The sequence below is a fragment of the Megalobrama amblycephala genome, linkage group LG17, assembly GCF_018812025.1.
Source record: "Megalobrama amblycephala isolate DHTTF-2021 linkage group LG17, ASM1881202v1, whole genome shotgun sequence".
In the NCBI taxonomy this organism is placed as follows: domain Eukaryota; kingdom Metazoa; phylum Chordata; class Actinopteri; order Cypriniformes; family Xenocyprididae; genus Megalobrama; species Megalobrama amblycephala.
The window spans coordinates 14,187,625-14,206,687 of record NC_063060.1 but is presented as its reverse complement, the minus strand read 5'-3'; the positions used below and the strand labels follow the sequence as shown (position 1 = coordinate 14,206,687).

The 19,063-nt window shown below is 38.0% G+C and overlaps 1 protein-coding gene across 3 annotated transcripts in view; it reads right to left on the bottom strand.

Moving 5' to 3' along the window:
- The window catches only part of rock1 (Rho-associated, coiled-coil containing protein kinase 1), a 105,207-nt gene that overhangs the window by 28,174 nt on the left and 57,970 nt on the right, over positions 1-19,063 (bottom strand). For all 3 annotated transcript variants that reach the window (XM_048163648.1, XM_048163646.1, XM_048163647.1), the window contains exons 10-25: positions 18,082-18,241; positions 17,908-17,974; positions 17,710-17,798; positions 16,904-16,952; positions 16,600-16,735; positions 13,398-13,477; positions 11,635-11,881; positions 8,934-9,040; positions 7,344-7,494; positions 6,426-6,586; positions 6,145-6,329; positions 5,062-5,131; positions 3,789-3,892; positions 3,495-3,660; positions 2,944-3,037; positions 2,780-2,868 (exon numbers count right to left, since the gene is read on the bottom strand). In XM_048163648.1, coding sequence (XP_048019605.1) covers positions 2,780-2,868; positions 2,944-3,037; positions 3,495-3,660; positions 3,789-3,892; positions 5,062-5,131; positions 6,145-6,329; positions 6,426-6,586; positions 7,344-7,494; positions 8,934-9,040; positions 11,635-11,881; positions 13,398-13,477; positions 16,600-16,735; positions 16,904-16,952; positions 17,710-17,798; positions 17,908-17,974; positions 18,082-18,241 — 1,955 coding nt within the window. The remainder of the gene's footprint in view (positions 1-2,779; positions 2,869-2,943; positions 3,038-3,494; positions 3,661-3,788; positions 3,893-5,061; positions 5,132-6,144; positions 6,330-6,425; positions 6,587-7,343; positions 7,495-8,933; positions 9,041-11,634; positions 11,882-13,397; positions 13,478-16,599; positions 16,736-16,903; positions 16,953-17,709; positions 17,799-17,907; positions 17,975-18,081; positions 18,242-19,063) is intronic.

The window sequence follows — 19,063 nt, the reverse complement described above, 5'->3', positions numbered from 1 at the left end:
TGTGTAATGCTCAGAGTAACTGCAGACAACCCAAGAACTACACCTCAGACTCTACAGGCCTCAGTTAACATGTACATTTAGAAAAAGACCAGACAAGTATGGCATGTTTGGAAGGGTTGCCAAGAGAAATCATCTTCTCTCTAAAAAGAACATGGCAGCATGGCTTAGGTTTGCAAATTTGCATCTGAACAAACCACAAGACTTCTGGAACAAAGTTCTTTGGACAGACAAGAACAAAGTTTTTGGCCATAATGCATAGCGCCAAGTTTGGTGAAAGCTAAAAACAGCATATCAGAACAAACACCTCATACTAAAAGTAGAGCATGCTGGTGGAGGGTTGATGATTTTGGGCTTGTTTTGTAGCCACAGGCCCTTGGCATCTCACAGTCATTGAGTTGACCATGAACTCCTCTGTATACCACAGTATTCTACAGTCAAATGTGAGGCCATCTATCCAACAGCTAAAGCTTGGCCAAAATTGGGTCATGCAACTGGACAATGATCTGAAGATTACCAGCAAATCTACACCAGAATGGCTGAAAAAAGAAAAGAATAAAGGTGTTGCAATGGCCCAGTCAAGTCCAGACTGAAAAGCTGAGGCAAGAGCTGTGCATAGACAAATGCCCACAAATCTCGATAAAATGGAGCAATGTTGTTCAGAAGAGTGTGCCAAAATTCCTCCAGAATGATGTGAGACTGATAAAGTCATACAGAAAAGTTATTTCTGCTAAAAGTGGATCTATAAGCAACTGAATCATAGGGTATCTTTAGTTTGTAACCCATGGCTTTTCCAACGTTTTTGAATCATTGATCACTGAAGCCAATCACAGACATATGTGATGAGCGTGTGAACACAATGGCCAATCACCAGATGGCATGAATATCTAGTCTGGCTATCACCAGACCAAGCTCAATTTAAAATTGAACATTGGTCTGGGGAGTTTGCTATGTATTTCCTACTGCACAAGAGGCGTGATCAAGAGCAGAGCAACGCGAAAACTCCAGACAGTTTTACCGTGTGTCTCAATCAGCTCCCTAGTTCAGTAGTCAGGGCACTGATCAGGGAATCAGCCGCATTCACTTTCATGATATACTGATTCACGACCTAGGGAAATAGGGAGCTGATTGAGACGCAGGGTTAGTTTGTATTGGTTTGTAGCTTTGATCCGCGTTTTGCAGAAGCAGCAATGGCATCGAGCGATTTTTGCAGGTTGTGCAAAAAAACATGAAAGTGACTGGTATTTACACCCACTCGAGCAATTTGTTTCCTAACTAAAGAAGTCATTCAGCATCGTCGAGAGTTTAAAAGGCAACTCTGATACTGTTCTGGTTCTGTGTAAATGAACGCGGAATATAGCCGCCCTAAACTACGTCATTGTCATGACAACCAAAAAGAATTCCAGTCAGCTCAGGCGGCGCGAGATTCAAGAAGCAGGGAGACGAAACATATAGAGCAAATAATAAAAATATTGTCTGGGGCATTGAAGTAAAAGAGTCCTGTACTCACATCGTGAAGCAAACCACCAAAATAACAGCAGAGAATCATTTTGTGTCATTAATCGCTGTTTGTAATCTTCCTATGAAGAGACTGTCGGATCAACGCTCTGCTACATTTCTCTCAGATAAGGTAAATGCTTAACACAATTGGCGTCACTGTGATTGTGCATTGTTATTTTGGAGTGACGGTTGTGCGAGAGATGGGTAGATCAGATAGAGTTTGAAAGCTGCTTGCCGTCGCTTCTCTATCGTCATCGTGTTATACCCGCCAATAGCGAGCAAGGTGGATAAGCCAGTCTGTGATTGGTTCCCGCAAAAGTGTAACAGAGAGCAGTAGAAATTAATGCACGGGTTTCCAGACTGAGTTGCCGAGCGAAATCAAATCGCCGGCAGATCAGGCTGGGTTTACCCGGACTAATGAATAGCTCTATTTGGAAAGAATTAATCATTCTAGGATGATTGGGGTGATTTTGTAGGTGAGTGAATACGCATAGAAAATAATGAACAAATTACAAGCATAGACAAATATAATAGAACAAAGATACATGAATCCGCGTGGCTCTGTGCGCGCGCACCTGTGCGCACATAAAACAGCCACCCGTTCAGAATTGAGCTCTCTTTCGCGTCTTTGTGCACTTAAATGGTTTAAAATCTCTTGAATGTTTAACTGACAGGACCTAAAAGTGATAGACTTTCATTGTATGATGGTCAAACTTTGCGTTTTGAACCGTGGAGTCTGGTCAGTACGGATTAACGATCCCTATACTAGACATTGCACATCCTGCGATCGTGGATGCGCACATCACATTCGATGCTAAAATGATATATCGTGCTGCCCTATTCAACAGCGCTCAAAGCATCACTTTTTTTAAAATTTCAGTACCGACATGGTACCACAGTCAGTGCTTTTTACAACTCTAATATATATGCTAGGTAAAATTGCATTTATTAATTAGATAAAATTTTAAAATATTGTAATGTTTGTAATAATGACTTTTCCACCATCTTGGATGATTTTCTTTCACTGAACTTGTCACACTCCAAAATACCAAAACATGGTATCTTAGAAGGCATAAAGTTGCAGTTTTTCAATAAACCTTTGCATCAGATGCATTTTAAGATGCCTTAAATTTAGTTTATGTTTATATTTGATTCTCAAAAGACTTTCCTATTTCTCTTATTTTGTTCACTTTCACACATTCAAATCTATGACATTGGCCTTTTCACTTTTAGTTATATAAACATATGTTATTTATACAGAGTTGCTGTATAGTGGTTATACCTGTGTCTTCAGAGTTCTTTCTATATTAAGGGCCTTCTCGTAATTCGCCTTTACTGAGTTTGCTACCTCCTCCTTCTCTGCTGCAAACTCTACAGAAAGACATTAGAAAAGTTATGATAATGTGTAAAGATAAACTGTAGTTAACCACTTGGAATTAAGATTACCTTCTTCTTGAGCTTGGAGTCTCTCATTCAATTCAGTCTTCTCCTTACTGAGGATCTCCACATCTTTGGTGAGGGTTTTATTGGATTCCTCAAGCTAAATGAAAATGCATTATACTCTAATTAAAAGCAACTGATATAACCACAAAGGTGACGATAATGACAGACTAAAACTGCAAGTGGCTTGTACAGTATTCAGGCCTGGTTTCACAAACAGGGTTTAGATTAAGCCAGGATTAGGCCTTAGTCCAATTAGGATATTCAAGTAGCTTTTATAAACATGCCTTAGAAAAAAAAAACATTACTGGTGAGCACCTTGAGACATAACAATGGCACTGACATATTTTAAGATATGTCAGTGCAAGTTGCTTTCAGTTAAAACAGCTCAAACATGCATTTTAGTCAGGGACTAGGCTTAAGCCTTGTTTGTGAAACCAGGTGACAGAGTTCCAATACTGAAAATGTGATGGAAGACAAATGGACTATATAAATGAAATCAGATTTAGAGACAGACGTCTGTCCTTCACTAATAACAGAGCGTGTGCTGCACAGACCTGTGTGATGGTCGAGTCTTTCTCTGTGATCTCCTGTTTGTAACGTGACACAGCCTTCTTGTTCTCCTGAGAGAGTTCAAAATACTGCTCTTCCTGTAGCGCACGGGCCAACTGCTCTGACTCTGCTTTCGTCATGGTGAGGTCCAACTGAGCAGAGAGTGACTCCCTACAAAAAAGATTTATGGTAAAGCAGTTTACAAGAAAGTTCACTAACAATTCGGAACAGTATTTCAAAGTCACTAAATACTCTAGTTCCTTCTGCAAAAGCTACTAATTCATGAAGAGGATTTTTACTTCTCTGAGTACAGGTCCTGGACTTTTTTAAGAGCTTCTTGAGTTTGTCGATTCTTCTCCTCTATCTCCTCCTTTAGCTCCTTCACCTGAGTTTTATAGAGTGTCTGAAAACAAGAAAGAATGGCTTGAGAATATATAAACAATGCTGATTTCCTCTCATGATATGACTACACACAAGAACATAGCACCCTATCATGGTCATAACTCAGTCAGTCAGTTACACCATGGCATTGTCAATTATTTGTTGACTAATGTTTAATAATGTTAGTTCGTTTACATACAACTGCACAAATATTACAGTTCAAATATTATCACTTTGACAAAATTCCATCAGTTCCTTCCTAAGTTTTGTCTAGGGCTGTTTAGTCAAAGGTGTAACAAAACCTGAAAAAATTATTGAGAGAAAAGTAGTATATTAGACATGCTCATGTGGTAATTGTGGTAAATGTGGAATAATTAACTCTGGACCACTTAATTACAGCAGGTGGACCTCTGTGTGTTAGGAGTTAGTTTTTTTTTTTTTAATTAAGGAGATGAGATTGGAAGTGACATTATCATATTTATTTAGTCTGGTTACTGACAAATTTTTTCTTCAAGAAAACTAAATTCTTTATGGCACATCAAAAAATGTCATGTAACCTTGCATAAACAAGTGTCATGACTGAATAATTTGCTCAGAGAAGGAAATATCTGCGAATAGCACGACAAATATCAATCTGGTTATTATGAAATGCTGAAGCCAAAGACTGTCATCAAAAAGATTTGTTACAATTACTTCCCAGAACTGCCAGGCACGCTATCATTCTCAAACAGAAGGCATCTGCCTCTGACTGCTTGTGAACTGTGTGGTTTGTCTGCTTGCTCTAAGCTGCCATTAATTTATTACATTGAAAAAAGAAGCCACCGTAGGTTCTCCTGTGTCTACAACTTCATTTCCATTGATATACTGCAGCATTTCTTTCTCTTAAACATAGTATTGAAAATGCAGCTTTTTTGCAAACAGTTTTTCAAGATTCCAGTTTTCACATACATTAGATCTGCAACTTAGATACTATGAACCATGCCTTGATCCTTATAAGTTTTATAGGACTATAGAAGATACCTGGAAAGTAGGTAAATACTGTAGCGAGCATGTTATGGATGATGATTACATCATATACAAAAGTAAAAGGCAAGTACCTAAAAGGCCTTATTATGCAAAGAACTTGATGCGTTATCACCTCATTAAGAAACAGGAAAAATGAAATTATGTTCAGCAGTCTGTCATACTCACTGAGAAATACTGCTCAGCCTCCAGCTGGTCCTGAAGTTCCCTCATCTGACCCTCATTTCCTCTGTACTGCCTGAGGAGATACACTTCAATCAATCACAGTCACTTCAGCTTCACAAACAATATTTATTCAAACGCCACACCTCAAGCATGATGTATAAATAAACATTTCCAAAAAGTAAAAAAAAATAGTTTAAAACCACACCCTAGGTCCATTGTAACAGCATGGCAAGTTGTTTCAAGCAAATGTCATTTGAAAGATGTCAAGTAATTATATTTTGATGAAAGATTACAAACAGTTGGAAAAATGTCAAATGATGCATACCTCACAATAAGGTCAGGAATCTGTATAATATAAATCGGTTAATGATTTCACGCAGACTTCAAAGTACGGAAAATGACAAAGCTGTGCAATCTGTCAAAATGCCTGAGTGTTCGACAGAGTCTGACAGAGGGTAAGGTTTAAGATTAACTGGCAGTGGATGTGGTCAGACAGAGGGCTATCCTTAATCCACCCATGTAAATACTGGCCAATACTAGCCAATTGTTTTGGCCAAGTTTAAACATAATCTGCAACAATAGCCTTTTCTATGACAAGAAAACCCATCCAAATATTCAGTAATGTAATACAGTAGATGTTGGGAGTAAGGCTCAGAGCCAAAGGAATGACATTATATGGACAGAACAGTGTTACAATTAGGGTCCAACAGAACCAACAGAAATGCTTGTACTAAATGAATTCAGAAATAAATGAGTTAAAAGGATGATTCACCCAGAAATGAAAATTCTGTCATCATATACGCACTTTCATGTCATTCAAACCCATAAGACTTTGGTTAATCTTCGAAACATAAATTAAGTTATTTTTAATGAAACTGATATTTAAAGTCTAGGTAATCAAAACTCAGAAAAATTTAGGCTTGTATTTTTATAATGTGGAACCTGTTTAGAAACTAGCTAATTTTAATTCATGACTAACAGTTCAAACTCCAAAGAACATGAGTTGTGTGTCTTTTATTAAAAAAGGGAGACATGTACGTATATATTCATGACCCTTTGAGGGCAGGAGAGAGCAAAGGAGCATACTTGGTGAGCTGTGCCAACTGGAACTCGACGGAGCGTTTGTTCTCGAGGGCCGCGTTGATCTCCTGTTTGAGTTGCTTCTCTGATCCTTTCAGGCGTTCGGCCTCCATCGTCCAGCTTTTCAGCTCGTTTTGGGCCAGCACACGCTTCCCAGACTCCTGCTCCAACTGCACCCGCAGATCCTTCACCTGGTAGGGTGGAGAAAAGATGACAGATGTGGAATTCATAACACCTTTAACAGTTTAGTCTTGTCAATCCAAGCTTTTTAGTGGGTTCACATTCACCTCATCCTCCAGCCTCTCCTTCTGCTTCATCAGCTGCTCCATCTTCTGTACAGACTGTTTGAGGTCAAACTCCAGCATGGAGCACTGCTTCTCCACCTCTACCACCCTGCTCTCTGCTCGCATCCGCAGTGTGGTCTCTTCTGACACCTTCTGCTCCACCGCTGGACAGAGATGTTTTTGTTATTTGTAGAGAAAGAGTGAACACCATGGAAAAGATCAGTCAATCAATATATTGGTGAATATTTAGCATTTCTATATCAGTCAACAACTACTTCTGTTTGGCTATTGTAGCGCGTTGGAGCCATTTATGCTGACTTTGTAATGCTGGCACAAATTATTGTTCTTAATTTTGACTGGATGCAATGTTAATGTACTCTTTCTTTCAGTGGAGAGGTGTGACTCATTTGGACATGGTCTTTTTTGTTGTTGTTTGACTTTGGTTAAAAGATGGCCATCTGCAATGACAATGTGTGTTTGGGTTGCAGTAAATGACCTTCTTTAACCATATTATGCCCTTTGAACACCTTTGTAACATAATAAATCCAAGAGGAAAGATTTCTCGAGTCTGTGTGCACTGACCGACAAGCTGAATGAGAACTCGGAGCACCGGGGGCATTCAGACAGGTCCGTGCCCAGGGAACAACCATGTTATAATCTGTCCCTGGCAACCTGCTCTTTATATGCTATCAGCATCAAAAAAATTCATATAGTCTATTTACAACACAGGAAGTATTTTCTCTGAACTTAATTTGATACTATCATAACTTTAGGATTTTATTATGCTATTAAGAGAAAAAAAATACAGCCACTTTTTAAGGTAGAATTATTATTATTATGGAATAATATAAGGTGGTGTCTGGGCATGCAGCTAAACAAGACGCTGTGCAGTGTCTGGACACGTCTTGCACACACACATACCATGCATAGCAGCAGACTTGGACTCCTCGATAGACTCGTATTTGTCTGTGAGTTGAGCCTTTGTGATGCGGTGCTCTGTCAATTCCTGGTCTAGCCGCTGCTGTAGAGTCTTCAGCTTGTAGTTTAGGTCAATTTCCAGACTGTTCTTCTCCTGAAGACGTGGAAAATATAGAAACACTGGTTATACAAAACACAGTTACTTTACATAGCCTACAAAAAAAAAATAAAAAAAAATAAAAAATTAACATATAGGCAGCCTAGTAGGCAAATGTACCAGCCAGTCTAAAATAAAATTTATGGGGGTGGATTTTACTTTAAGTAAACACTTTGTCACTTTGTTGTGAGACTATGGCGTGAGACTATATTTGAGACTATATAACAGTGTATATTATCTCATTGCAATGCCTTGGATTTCTATTCTAAGAGTAACCATAAACCAGTCTCATTCTACTGTATATAAAATGGTTATACCTTTGAAACAGACTTTTAATGGTGAGACAGTCGCAAACAGTGAGAAATTTTAAATCCTCACGATACTGCCTAGGTTTCCATTCTAAGTGTATTGCTGAAAATGACTAGTTCAGTCTCTATAAGGCGCAGGCTGGTCCTTTACATACAATCTGCTAGCAATCACATTTACTACATGGTACAAGCTGACTGGCCGCTGCTGTATTGCAGCCAATGTGCTTGCTTGTTCAACATTTAAATAGTCTGGTTCAGAGTTTGCTATAAGGCAATTTATTCAGTTTATGAAGCCTTCCACCTCCCCGAGCATTACTTGTTTAGATCTGCTATGGGATTTAAAGTTTGCCTATTTATGTTGTAGCAGCAGCAGCATTGCTTACATGCTCACAGCAGAATGTCTGTGTATGTATTGGCAGAAGCAAGTCTCCATATTTGCTCTGCAGCAGCATGCGTAGCAGAGTTAGTCCACTAAGACCAAATACATAAACACTGTAACTAACATGCTAAGACTTTCCATAGAGTTGTCATGACTGAAAGGCATTTATCCATTTTTACTAATTAATACATATGTAAAAAATTATTTTTCTGTGATAATATACAGCATAACATAGGTCAGTATTTCTTTAAGTGGGGTTTGTCTGAAGTAACCAGGTGGTCTTTGGAAAACTCTTGTATTGTAAACAAAATTACGATGAGAAGTGATATATAGCTAAATCAGCTTAAATGTAAGAAAGCATTGCATTTTCATGCCCAAACTGTTACCAAAATAGTGCTGATTGACTTACAAACCATGTCATGAGAAAACACAAAATTAAAGTCTATTTTAGGACCATTCATTATTATTATATATATTTTTTTTTATATTAAATTTACTTTCATACACTGTCAAAAAAATGTGAAAAAAGTACCTTTAGGGGTACAAGAGCTTGTCACTACGGCATCTAACCTTACAAGGACAATTTTGTACCATATCTACCCTTAAACTTGTAATGTATGGTAATGTAAATTGGGGTAAAATAGTCACAATGCAAAAATATCTTAATAGCCCCTAACAGACTGCAATTATTATGTAAAATATATATTAAAATTGCATTTTAATTTTATAATAATATAAAAATAACAAACCTTCTCAAGAACGTTACATCTGTCCTGGACTTGTTTCCTCTCCAGCTCCACTTTAGACAGACTCTGCTTCAAGTTCTTGTTGTCCTCCTGTAGACCTGTGATACGAGCTTCAAAAGAGACAAAGAACAGACTTAGATCTCGCTGGATAATCAGAATAGCTGTTTTGAAATGTAAAATTTATTCTACACTATTTGCACACCAAAGAAAAGAAAAAAAATCTTATTAATAAAGAATATACAGTTGGATTCAGAAAGTATTCAGACAAAAAAAAACAAAAAAAAAAAACACTGACATATGACATTTGAAATTTAGCTCAGGTGCATCCAATTTCTCTTTACCCCTTTTCTACCAAGGCAGTTTGAGTGCTGGTTCAGAGCCAGAGCCTAGTTTCAAATCCATTCTTTGTCTTTTGACACCAAAAGCACCGGCTCTGAGCCAAGAAAAGTGGTTCGTAAGTAGCACTAAAACATTGCTGGTCTCTTGAGTCAGGGGCTGGGGGCGGGGTTACCGTGACCAACAAGACAACCAGAAACTCGTGACCGCCATTTTTGAAATAGCAGCTAATCAGGCTAATAGCAGCCCGATTGTAATCTCCCGTCTATACAAATTACAGCATGCTGCACAAACGCAGCATTGGATTCGCCTTGTTTGAATGCCGATGTAGGTTTGCAAAGCCACGAGCATCAATAGTAATGCAACGTCCGCCATTGTTGATGGTGTGTTTGGCGCTACCGCGCTAGCGTTGCTGGAAAAGATGATACATATACAGTGACATAAGACCTCTGTGGTGTTTGTTTGTTTATTAAGTGTTTACGTAATGTTAGCATCATGGCTAATTACGTGGCAAACAAAAAGGTCAATATCAAGACCTCTGTGGTGTCTCTCTAGCCCGTGGAAAGGCAAACTGGTTCTTAAAGGGTTAGCTCACCCAAAAATTTAAATTCTGTCATTTATCATTTACCCTCATGCCGTTCCACACCCGTAAAAGGTACTAAAAACACATGTAAATCAGTTCATGTGAGTACAGTGGTTCAATATTAATATTATAAAGTGATGAGAATATTTTTGGTGTGCCAAAAAAAACAAAATAACGACTTATAAAGTGATGGCCGATTTCAAAACAATGCTTCAGGAAGCATCGGAGCACAATGAATCAGCGTATCGAATCAGCTGTTCGGAGCGCCAAAGTCACGTGATTTTAGCCGTTGACATTTTGAGACGCGATCCGAATCATGATTCGATACACAGATTCATTTATGCTCCGAAGCTTCCTGAAGCAGTGTTTTGAAATCGGCCATCACTAAATAAGTCATTATTTTGTTTTTTTGGCGCACCAAAAATATTCTCGTCGCTTTATAATATTGATATTGAACCACTGTACTCACATGAACTGATTTAGATGTGTTTTTAGTACCTTTATGGATCTTAAGAGAGGAAATGTCATTGCTCCTTATGTAGGCCTCACGGAGCCATCGGATTTCAACTAAAATATCTTAATTTGTGTTCCGATTAACGAAGATTAACGAAGGTCTTACGGGTGTGGAACGGCATGAGGGTAAGTAATAAATGATAGAATTTTCATTTTTGGGTGAACTAACCCTTTAAAGGTTTGCCAGTCAAACCAACTCTGAACTCTGGCAATAGCACTAGCTATGAACTAGTACCCGGTTCATGCTGGTGGAAAAGGGGTATTTGAGATGTTTCTAAACTTTGATTGGAATAAATCTGTGGAAAATTCAATTGACTGATTTGGAAAGGTGCAGACCTATCTACTGTACTAACAGCTGAAAATGCATTGAGCAAAAATCTAGCCATGAGGTCAAAGTAACTGCCTGCAGAGCTCAGAGACAGGATTGTGTCGAGCCACTGTAGGAAAGGCTACAAAAATAATTTGCTACATTGGGTGCCAAGAGCACAGTGGCCTTCATAATTCTTAAATGAAAGAAGTTTGGAACAAACAGGACTCTTCCAAGAGCTGGTGTCCTGGCCAAACTGAGCAATTGGGGGAGAAGGTCCTTGATAAGAGAGGCAACCAATAATCTGATGGTCACTCTGAACTCCAGAGATCATGTGTGGAGAAACTTGCAGAAGGACATAACTGCAACACTACACTGATCTGGGCTTTGCTGCAGAGTGGTCAGACAGAAGCCTCTCCTAAGTAAATGACACATGAAAACCTGCTTGAAATATGCAAAAAAGGGACTCTCAGACAGTGAGAAACAAGGTTCTCTGGCCTCATCACCTGCACTATATGTATGCTGTGGGGGTGTTTTTCAGCAGGGAGAGGAGGACTGGTCAGGGTACGTGGAAAGCTGAATGCAACAGAATATAAAGATATCATTAATTGAAACCTGGTCCAGGCCAATGACCCTAAGCACACAGCCAAGACAATGCAGTGGTTTAGGAGCCTAGCTATATCCTGGATTTGAACTCAAACATCAGTGCTCAACCAACCTGACAGAGCCTGAGAGATTCTACAGAGAAGAACGGCAGAAAATCCCCAAATCCAGGAGTGCAAAGCGTTTTGCATTATTCCCAAAAAGACTGTAATTGCTGCCAAAGGTACTGAGTGTAGTCTGAACACTTATACTAAAAGAATGTGTGTGTATTATATATATGTAGTGGTAATATAATTTGCATGTGTGTCATCTGTGATCTATGTTGGTGGAGTCAAATCAAGGAAAGTCTAGCCCACTCTTACCTTGCAGTTCTCTGATCTCCTCTGAGCCTCGGCTGCAGGTTCGTCTTTCTGTGTCTAGCGTGGTCTGCAGCTGCAACAGCTCTTTTTCCAGCTGTTGTTTGACACTCTCTGTAGCACGGCTCTTCTCCTGCAGCTCACGATTCACGCCCTCCAGGTGGCTCACTGACTTCACCATCTCCGTGTGGCTCTTCCTCAAACGCACCACCGTGTCAGACTCAGCCCGCAGAAGGTCGTTGGCTTCCCCCAGCTGTAGATGACAAGGTTGTGTGAGATGTTGTTTCTTAATTGTCATGTGGTGTGAACACCTTTGAAATAACCACAGATCCACATTTATTGGATGATTTTGTGAGGAAATGTCTTCTAAAACAATTACACAATTTTGATACAACAGCAAAAGCTATTGGAACACTTTCCCTTTAACTTTTTAACTATATGAAAATAAAAATACATAAATTAAGCACATTTAATAAGTTAATTATTAATGCTAACTGTAAAGGTTTGACACTACTCAATGTATTCAGTCAACACTGATTTGTATTCTTTTTGTGTTGTGGCAAAGTCTGCATTTATACTACATTCTAGATTTATTTAGACACTTTTTTGGTATTCACTGTCAATCATCACAATTTAGGGAGCAGGGCTCAATGCTAAATAGTTTTCTACTGCCCTGGTGAGGCCAGTTATTCTGATTTTTACTTGCCCTACCAAAATGTAAAAAAAAAAAGAAAAAGGGAAAAAAAAAAAAGTTATTGTTTTGTCACTTTTGTAAAATGCTGCTTCCAAAATGTTCCAAACATCCTTTTTCTTTGGCCTTGAAATTAAAAGCTGTGCCTTGTTTAAATGTATTTTATTACTCTCTTTTCAGTTCCCATAACCAGGTAATTTTATTAATGCACCAGTATTCACAACATCTAATAAGATAAGAGAAACGAAGTAATGTAACTTAGGTATGAGAGATATGCTCAAGAAATGAAATATGATCATATTTTAGGATAATGATATTACAATAAAATGATTTTTGCTGGAAATAAGGCTATGATACCAATATTTGACAATGAAAGATATCAGTTAAATGTCAAATCTATATAGGCTACCAATTTCAATATCACAGCAGAAACTAGGGCTGCTTGATTATGGCAAAGGTCATAATCATGATTATTTTGGTTAATATTGAAATCATGATTACTTAACACGATTATTGGATTAACATGATTATAAAACACTGCATAGTCTTCACTATATACATTTAATATAGATTAATCCTTATTAAAGCTACAAAGGTTACTCATTTAAGAGCACTGATTGATTGTATATTTGTCTTTTGTTGTTTGCAATAATATTGGGCTGTTGTCACTTTAAGAGCTGCAAGGGTCCACTGTATAGGATATACTGTAATATACTACACATGGATTTCCTTTCTTAACTGTTTACATTCACTTAACCAACTGTGTTTATGAGGACAGTTACCAAAACGGCATTTTGACATTTTTGTGTGTAGGTTATTTGACTGATTAGGCGTGAATCTGAAGCCTACAGTATACTTTGCTTATGTGCGTTCCGCTCAGTCTCGGATTGTGGTTTTCGGACTGGTTTTCGTACATAAAAAAAAGTCTTAGAACTTTGAGTTCAGCTCATGAAAAATGGGGGCAAAAACAAAAGTGTTGCGTTTATAATTTTGTTCAGTGTATATATAAAAAAAAAATCACCACCTCATCTAACTATTAAAATACTTATAATTCGAGAAGTATTCTTGATAAGCTTACTTGGTTCTGTAGCTGGGTAATCTTGTCATTGTTTTGACTGATTTTCCTCAAGTCTTCCAGTTGCTCCTTCAAAGTAGACACTAGAGAAATGGAGAAAAAAAAAAGATTTAATACAGGGAGGGGGATGCTTCATCTTTCCTTATAACATATTAACAGAGCAATGAAGTGTGTACTATAACAACCTACTGTACATGGCACTTGGATGAATTATATTCATGTTAGGCCCATGGTCCTTTTCCATTAGCTAATTTTCCAGACCATCATAGATCAGACATATACAGTCCCCTCCAAAAGTATTGGAACAGTGAGGACTATTCCTTTATTTTTTCTGTAGACTGAAAACATTTGGGTTTGACATCAAACAATTTAAATGAGACAAAAGATCAACATTTCAGCTTTTATTTCCAGGTATTTACATCTGGATCTGATACACAACTTAGAAGATATAACCTTTTGTTTGAACCCACCCATTTCTCATGTGACCAAAAGTATTGGAACAGATTAACTTAAAATAGATTAAAGTGAATAAGACTTAATATTTAGTTGAAAATCCTTTGCTTGCAATAACTGCATCAAGCCTATGACCCATTGACATCACCAAACTTTTGCATTCTTCTTTTGTAATGCTTTTCCAGGCTTCCACTGCAGCCTCTTTCAGTTGTTGTTTGTTTTGGGGGGTTACTCCCTTCAGTCTCTTTTTTAGCAGGTAAAATGCATGCTCTATAGGGTTTAAGTCTGGAGATTGACTTGGCCAGTCTAAAACCTTCCACTTTTTGCCCCTGATGAACTCCTTTGTTGCTTTGGCACTGTGTTTTGGGTCATTATCTTGCTGCATGATGAAGGATCTCCCAATCAGTTTGGTTGCATTTTTCTGTAAATTGGCAGACAAAATGTTTCTGTACACTTCAGAGTTCATTTTGCTGCTGCCATCATGTGTAACATCATCAATGAAGATCAATGAGCCCGTCCCAGAAGAAGCCATGCAAGCCCAAGCCATGACATTACCTCCACCGTGTTTCACAGATGAGCTTGTATGTTTGGGGTCATGAGCAGATCCTTTTTTTCTCCAAACTTTAGCCTTTCCATCACTTTGGTAGAGGTTAATCTTTGTCTCATCAGTCCATAAAACTTTGCCCCAGAATGTTTGAGGCTTGTCTCTATAGTTTTTGGCAAATTCCAGCCTGGCCTTCTTATTCTTCTTGCTAATGAGAGGTTTGCATCTTCTGGTGTAGCCTCTGTACTTTTGTTCATGAAGTCTTCTGCAGACAGTAGACTGTGATACCTTCACTCCTGCCCTCTTGAGGTTGTTGCTGATGTCACTAACAGTTGTTTTAGGGTCTTTCTTTACAGCTCTCACAATGTTTCTGTCGTCAACAGCTGATGTTTTTCTTGGTCTACCCATTCGAGGTCTGTTACTTAGTACACCAGTGGTTTCTTTCTTCTTCAGGACATTCCAAATGGTTGTACTTGCTATGGTCAATGTTTGTGCAATGGCTCTGATTGATTTTCCATCTTCTCTCAGCTTCACAATTGCTTGTTTTTTCACCCATAGACAGCTCTCTGGTTTTCATGTTGGTTACACGTCTAACTATAAATGCAGTCTGCACAGGCAAAACCCAAATCTGAAACTGAGTGCAGACATTTAGTGCTATTTATTGTTTGAATAATCAATGTAATAGGACACACCAGGGCAACAAAACACACCTGTCAGTCACATGTTCCAATACTTTTGGTCACATGAGAAATAGGTGGGTTCAAACAAAAGGTTATATCTTCTAAGTTGTGTATCAGATCCAGATGTAAATACCTGGAAATAAAAGCTGAAATGTTGATCTTTTGTCTCATATAAATTGTTTGATGTCAAACCCAAATGTTTTCAGTCTACAGAAAAAATAAAGGAATAGTCCTCACTGTTCCAATACTTTTGGAGGGGACTGTAGGTCTGGCTGCTCTTTGCTGGTTCTAGCTCTACTCAGAACATTTAATGAACTGCAGTGCCCAACTCAAAAGACTGTTTAAGATTTGGCAGTATGAATGTACATGCCATGAAAAAGTAGACATTTTTCAAATGATAGAGGTTCTGCCATGGGGGTACTCCAGAAAGCAAGGTTAAAGTACTTTCACCTAAACGCTCAAGTCAACTCACATTTATTTCTATAGCGCTTTATATAGTACAGATTTTTCTAAACATCTTCACGGTAATAACAAGGAAATTACCTGTGTTAATGTTGCAAAATTCATCAATTTTAGAACAATTTTAATTTCAGCTGTAAAGCAGCTCTACAGAAGAATAGGCAGTCAAGAGTAAGATCAGTCAACCCAGAGATCATGATGAAAACACAAAGCCATTCTCAACAAAGTGCTGAATCCAAAGACATTTCTCAATACTAAGTATGCAACTAAGGAGTATGGTCTCCGGAGTACAGAAGGATGTCTAGTGTTGTACTGAAATCTTACATCCCGTGAAATTTTGACTCTCCTGCTTCTGATTGACCCCTCCCATACCTAATTCTAACCCTCATAGGAAGAAACAGGGGAGTGTCAATCTCACAGGGAGTTTGTTTGTTTATTTATTGATTTATTTATTAAGGACAATGCACAGAAAAACATTAATCTCAAGAAGAGAGAAGATGCTCTGCACCAGATTTAGCTATTAGCTAATTCTCTAAAAAATCTAACATACACAAATTTCATAAAAACAATACCCTCTAAAATGATCATGAGCACTTCAGTTCACCAATAACGAGCAACAGTTAATCAATTAATTTCATCAATAAGACTCCCCACTAAAAATACACAATTTCCAATTATCGATAACACTAATCACTAAAATGTAGAGTTGACAATAATTAAAATTACATGTTATTTCATTAGCTTCATTCGTCGTTAAAAACTATATACCATAAACACTTCACTTAGTTTCGACAATAAGACTCTCTTCTACACATACCCAATTTCCCAGAGTCAGTTTTGATTCCACACTGATCACTTATCACTTAGCTTGTCTTGGCAACACATGTCTACTCTACTCTGATTATCTTGCCTCTTTTGATTTTCATTTTAAAAATATTAAAATTGAACTTTGGAACCAAAGGTTTAGGCTGTCTGTATACTCTTACCCAGGTAAGTCATATAACTTGCTTTCTGGAATAGCCCCATTATATATTGGAGGTAAAATTGGAATGAGACACTGAATTCTCACCCTCATTCTCCAGATTTCTTCGTTTTTCAGCCTCCTGGTCAGCCTTTCTTTGATGTTCTGTTGCTCGGTGCTGGATCATGATCTTGTCTTTCTCCAGTAAAGACATGTTAGCCTCCACACTCTTCCTTAGGTTACTCTGAAACATGTCAAGACAACAGAATGACTAAAAATCGAGAATTAACACAAAAAATAACCCAAGTTTTACGAGATATTTAACTTTAATTATCTATTTTAACCATTGCATACAAAATACACACCCTCTGTATTTATTTAGATGCTTTAGAGATTAAATTATTTCACTCACCTCCTCATCTAACTCTTTCATTATCTTGTCTAGCTTTGTACTGGATGCCCTGAGGGGGAAACGAATCAAAGAAAAGATTTCACAGGCCTGATTTTGAGGAAATTTTACTTTAGGTTTGGATATAGGGATGAGGAGATTAAATGGGGGAAAAGCAGATGGATTGTTGGAGATGGATGCATCTTCATATGGATGGCTGAATGAAGAGTTTGATTTGAGATGGATGATGGTGATTTGGGATGGTTAGATTGTTGTATTGTGGCTGGATGGATGAAGTGTTTGGTTGGATGTATGATTGATGGATGAGGCGTTTGATTTGTTTGGATTGGTTAGGTTTTGGTTCTGGATGCATGGATGAGGTGTTTGATTGTTTTTTTGAGTGGGTGGATGGATGGATGGATGAAGTGTTTGATTTGTTTGGATAGGGTGTTTGGTTCTCGATGGATGAATGGATAAGGTGTTTTATTTGTTTTGGATAGGGTGTCTGGTTCTGGATGGATGATGAGGTGTTTGGTTTGGATAAGGTGTTTGGTTCTATATGGATGAATGTTCTATATGGTGTCTGATTGGTTTGAATAGGACGTTTGGTTCTGTATGGATGGATGAGGTGTTTAATTGGTCTTGGATAGATGGATGAGATGTTTGGTTGTGGATGGAAGAATAAGAAGTTTGGTTTGGAGCTGAATAGATGAGGTGTTTGGTTAGTTTTGAATGGTTGGCAGGTGGATGATGTGTTTGACTGATTTGGATGGACAGGCGAATGGTTGGATAAGGTATTTGGGTGGATGCGCAAACAGACAGATAAACACCTGCACTTCTGCTCCATCTCATCTCTCAGCTGCATCTCACTGTGAAGTTGTTCTTCTAACTGATAAATTCTCTTCTGAAGATTCTCCAACTGAAAGATCAGAGAAACACAATCAGTCATCCTCACAGTTTAAGAGATAGACTCACTATTTTAATGCTCTAAACTCTTTAATTTAAAGTCTCTGTTTAGAGGTTCTTACATGACTCTTATCTTCCTTTGTTGAGCAGCGTTTGTCACTTGTCTTTATAGTTGATTCCCGAGGGAACCTGACAAAGAGTCAATAATTCATATATTTTTTTCTTACTTTTAACAATCTAACACAAGCACCTGGGGATCCAAGCACTTACTGCCTGTTCTGCATCTTAGTACTCACTGGTTATTGCTGTAATAGGTGAAACCCACAAATGGAAGCTGGTTGCCTACAAATGCTTTAGGAATGGGGAAAGTCTCCTCCTCCCCTCGATCTTCCTCAATGTCATCAAAGTTGCTTGTGTCTACGTCACTGCTTAGCTCCGGCACCACTGGAGCAGCCGCTACATGCAACAAGAAAGAATTACATTTAATAAGAACAAACAAAAAATGCTACAAGTACAAATAGTCAAGTCTGATGAAAGGCAGGTTCAGTTGTTCTTGGTATATTTGTGTATATACTCAGCATTAGATTGACAACATGCACAAAATTGCAGCAAAATTACATTTTTAATAAGGATTTAGAAAAGATTTAAGAAATAACAAATATTTCACAATAGCCAGTGGTTGGCTATTATAATATGAAAAGCATGACATTACAAGCAACAAGTTAATTTTAGGCCATTGTTTTCATAAATAGCATTAAATGTTTACACTAAGTGCATTCTAGAATATTATAAAACAGTATGAAATAATAACAACATGTTCAGTGTATTATTATATTTAACTTTGTTGCCAATATTAAACAACCATTAGGCATTTTATTTTTTTTAAATAATCACTTCTCTGAGCTGATATACGATGGGAAAAAGGGAGAAGAATAAGTTTGGAAAAAAGCGGATTCAAACATGTGTCGGTCGCGTCAATAGCTAATGCCACCCGCCTTACTCTCCACACCGCTGATCCTGATATCAGCAGGATTTCTTTTGTAATTTTGTCTGGCTCAGTTACACAATTGTGGGCAGAGATAGTGTAAATATCCTCTTTCAACAAGGCGGGCTATTTGCACTTTGTGTAAATAGACACTGCAGAATCTTAATCTCAAGTGGCACACCAGACAACACGCAATTGATTCTACAGCACGTGTGTTTATATTTTCTAAAGGAAATGTGAGTGTTTGTCATGCCATTTTTATTCAGATGCTAAAAGGTTCCCAAGAGGGCTTA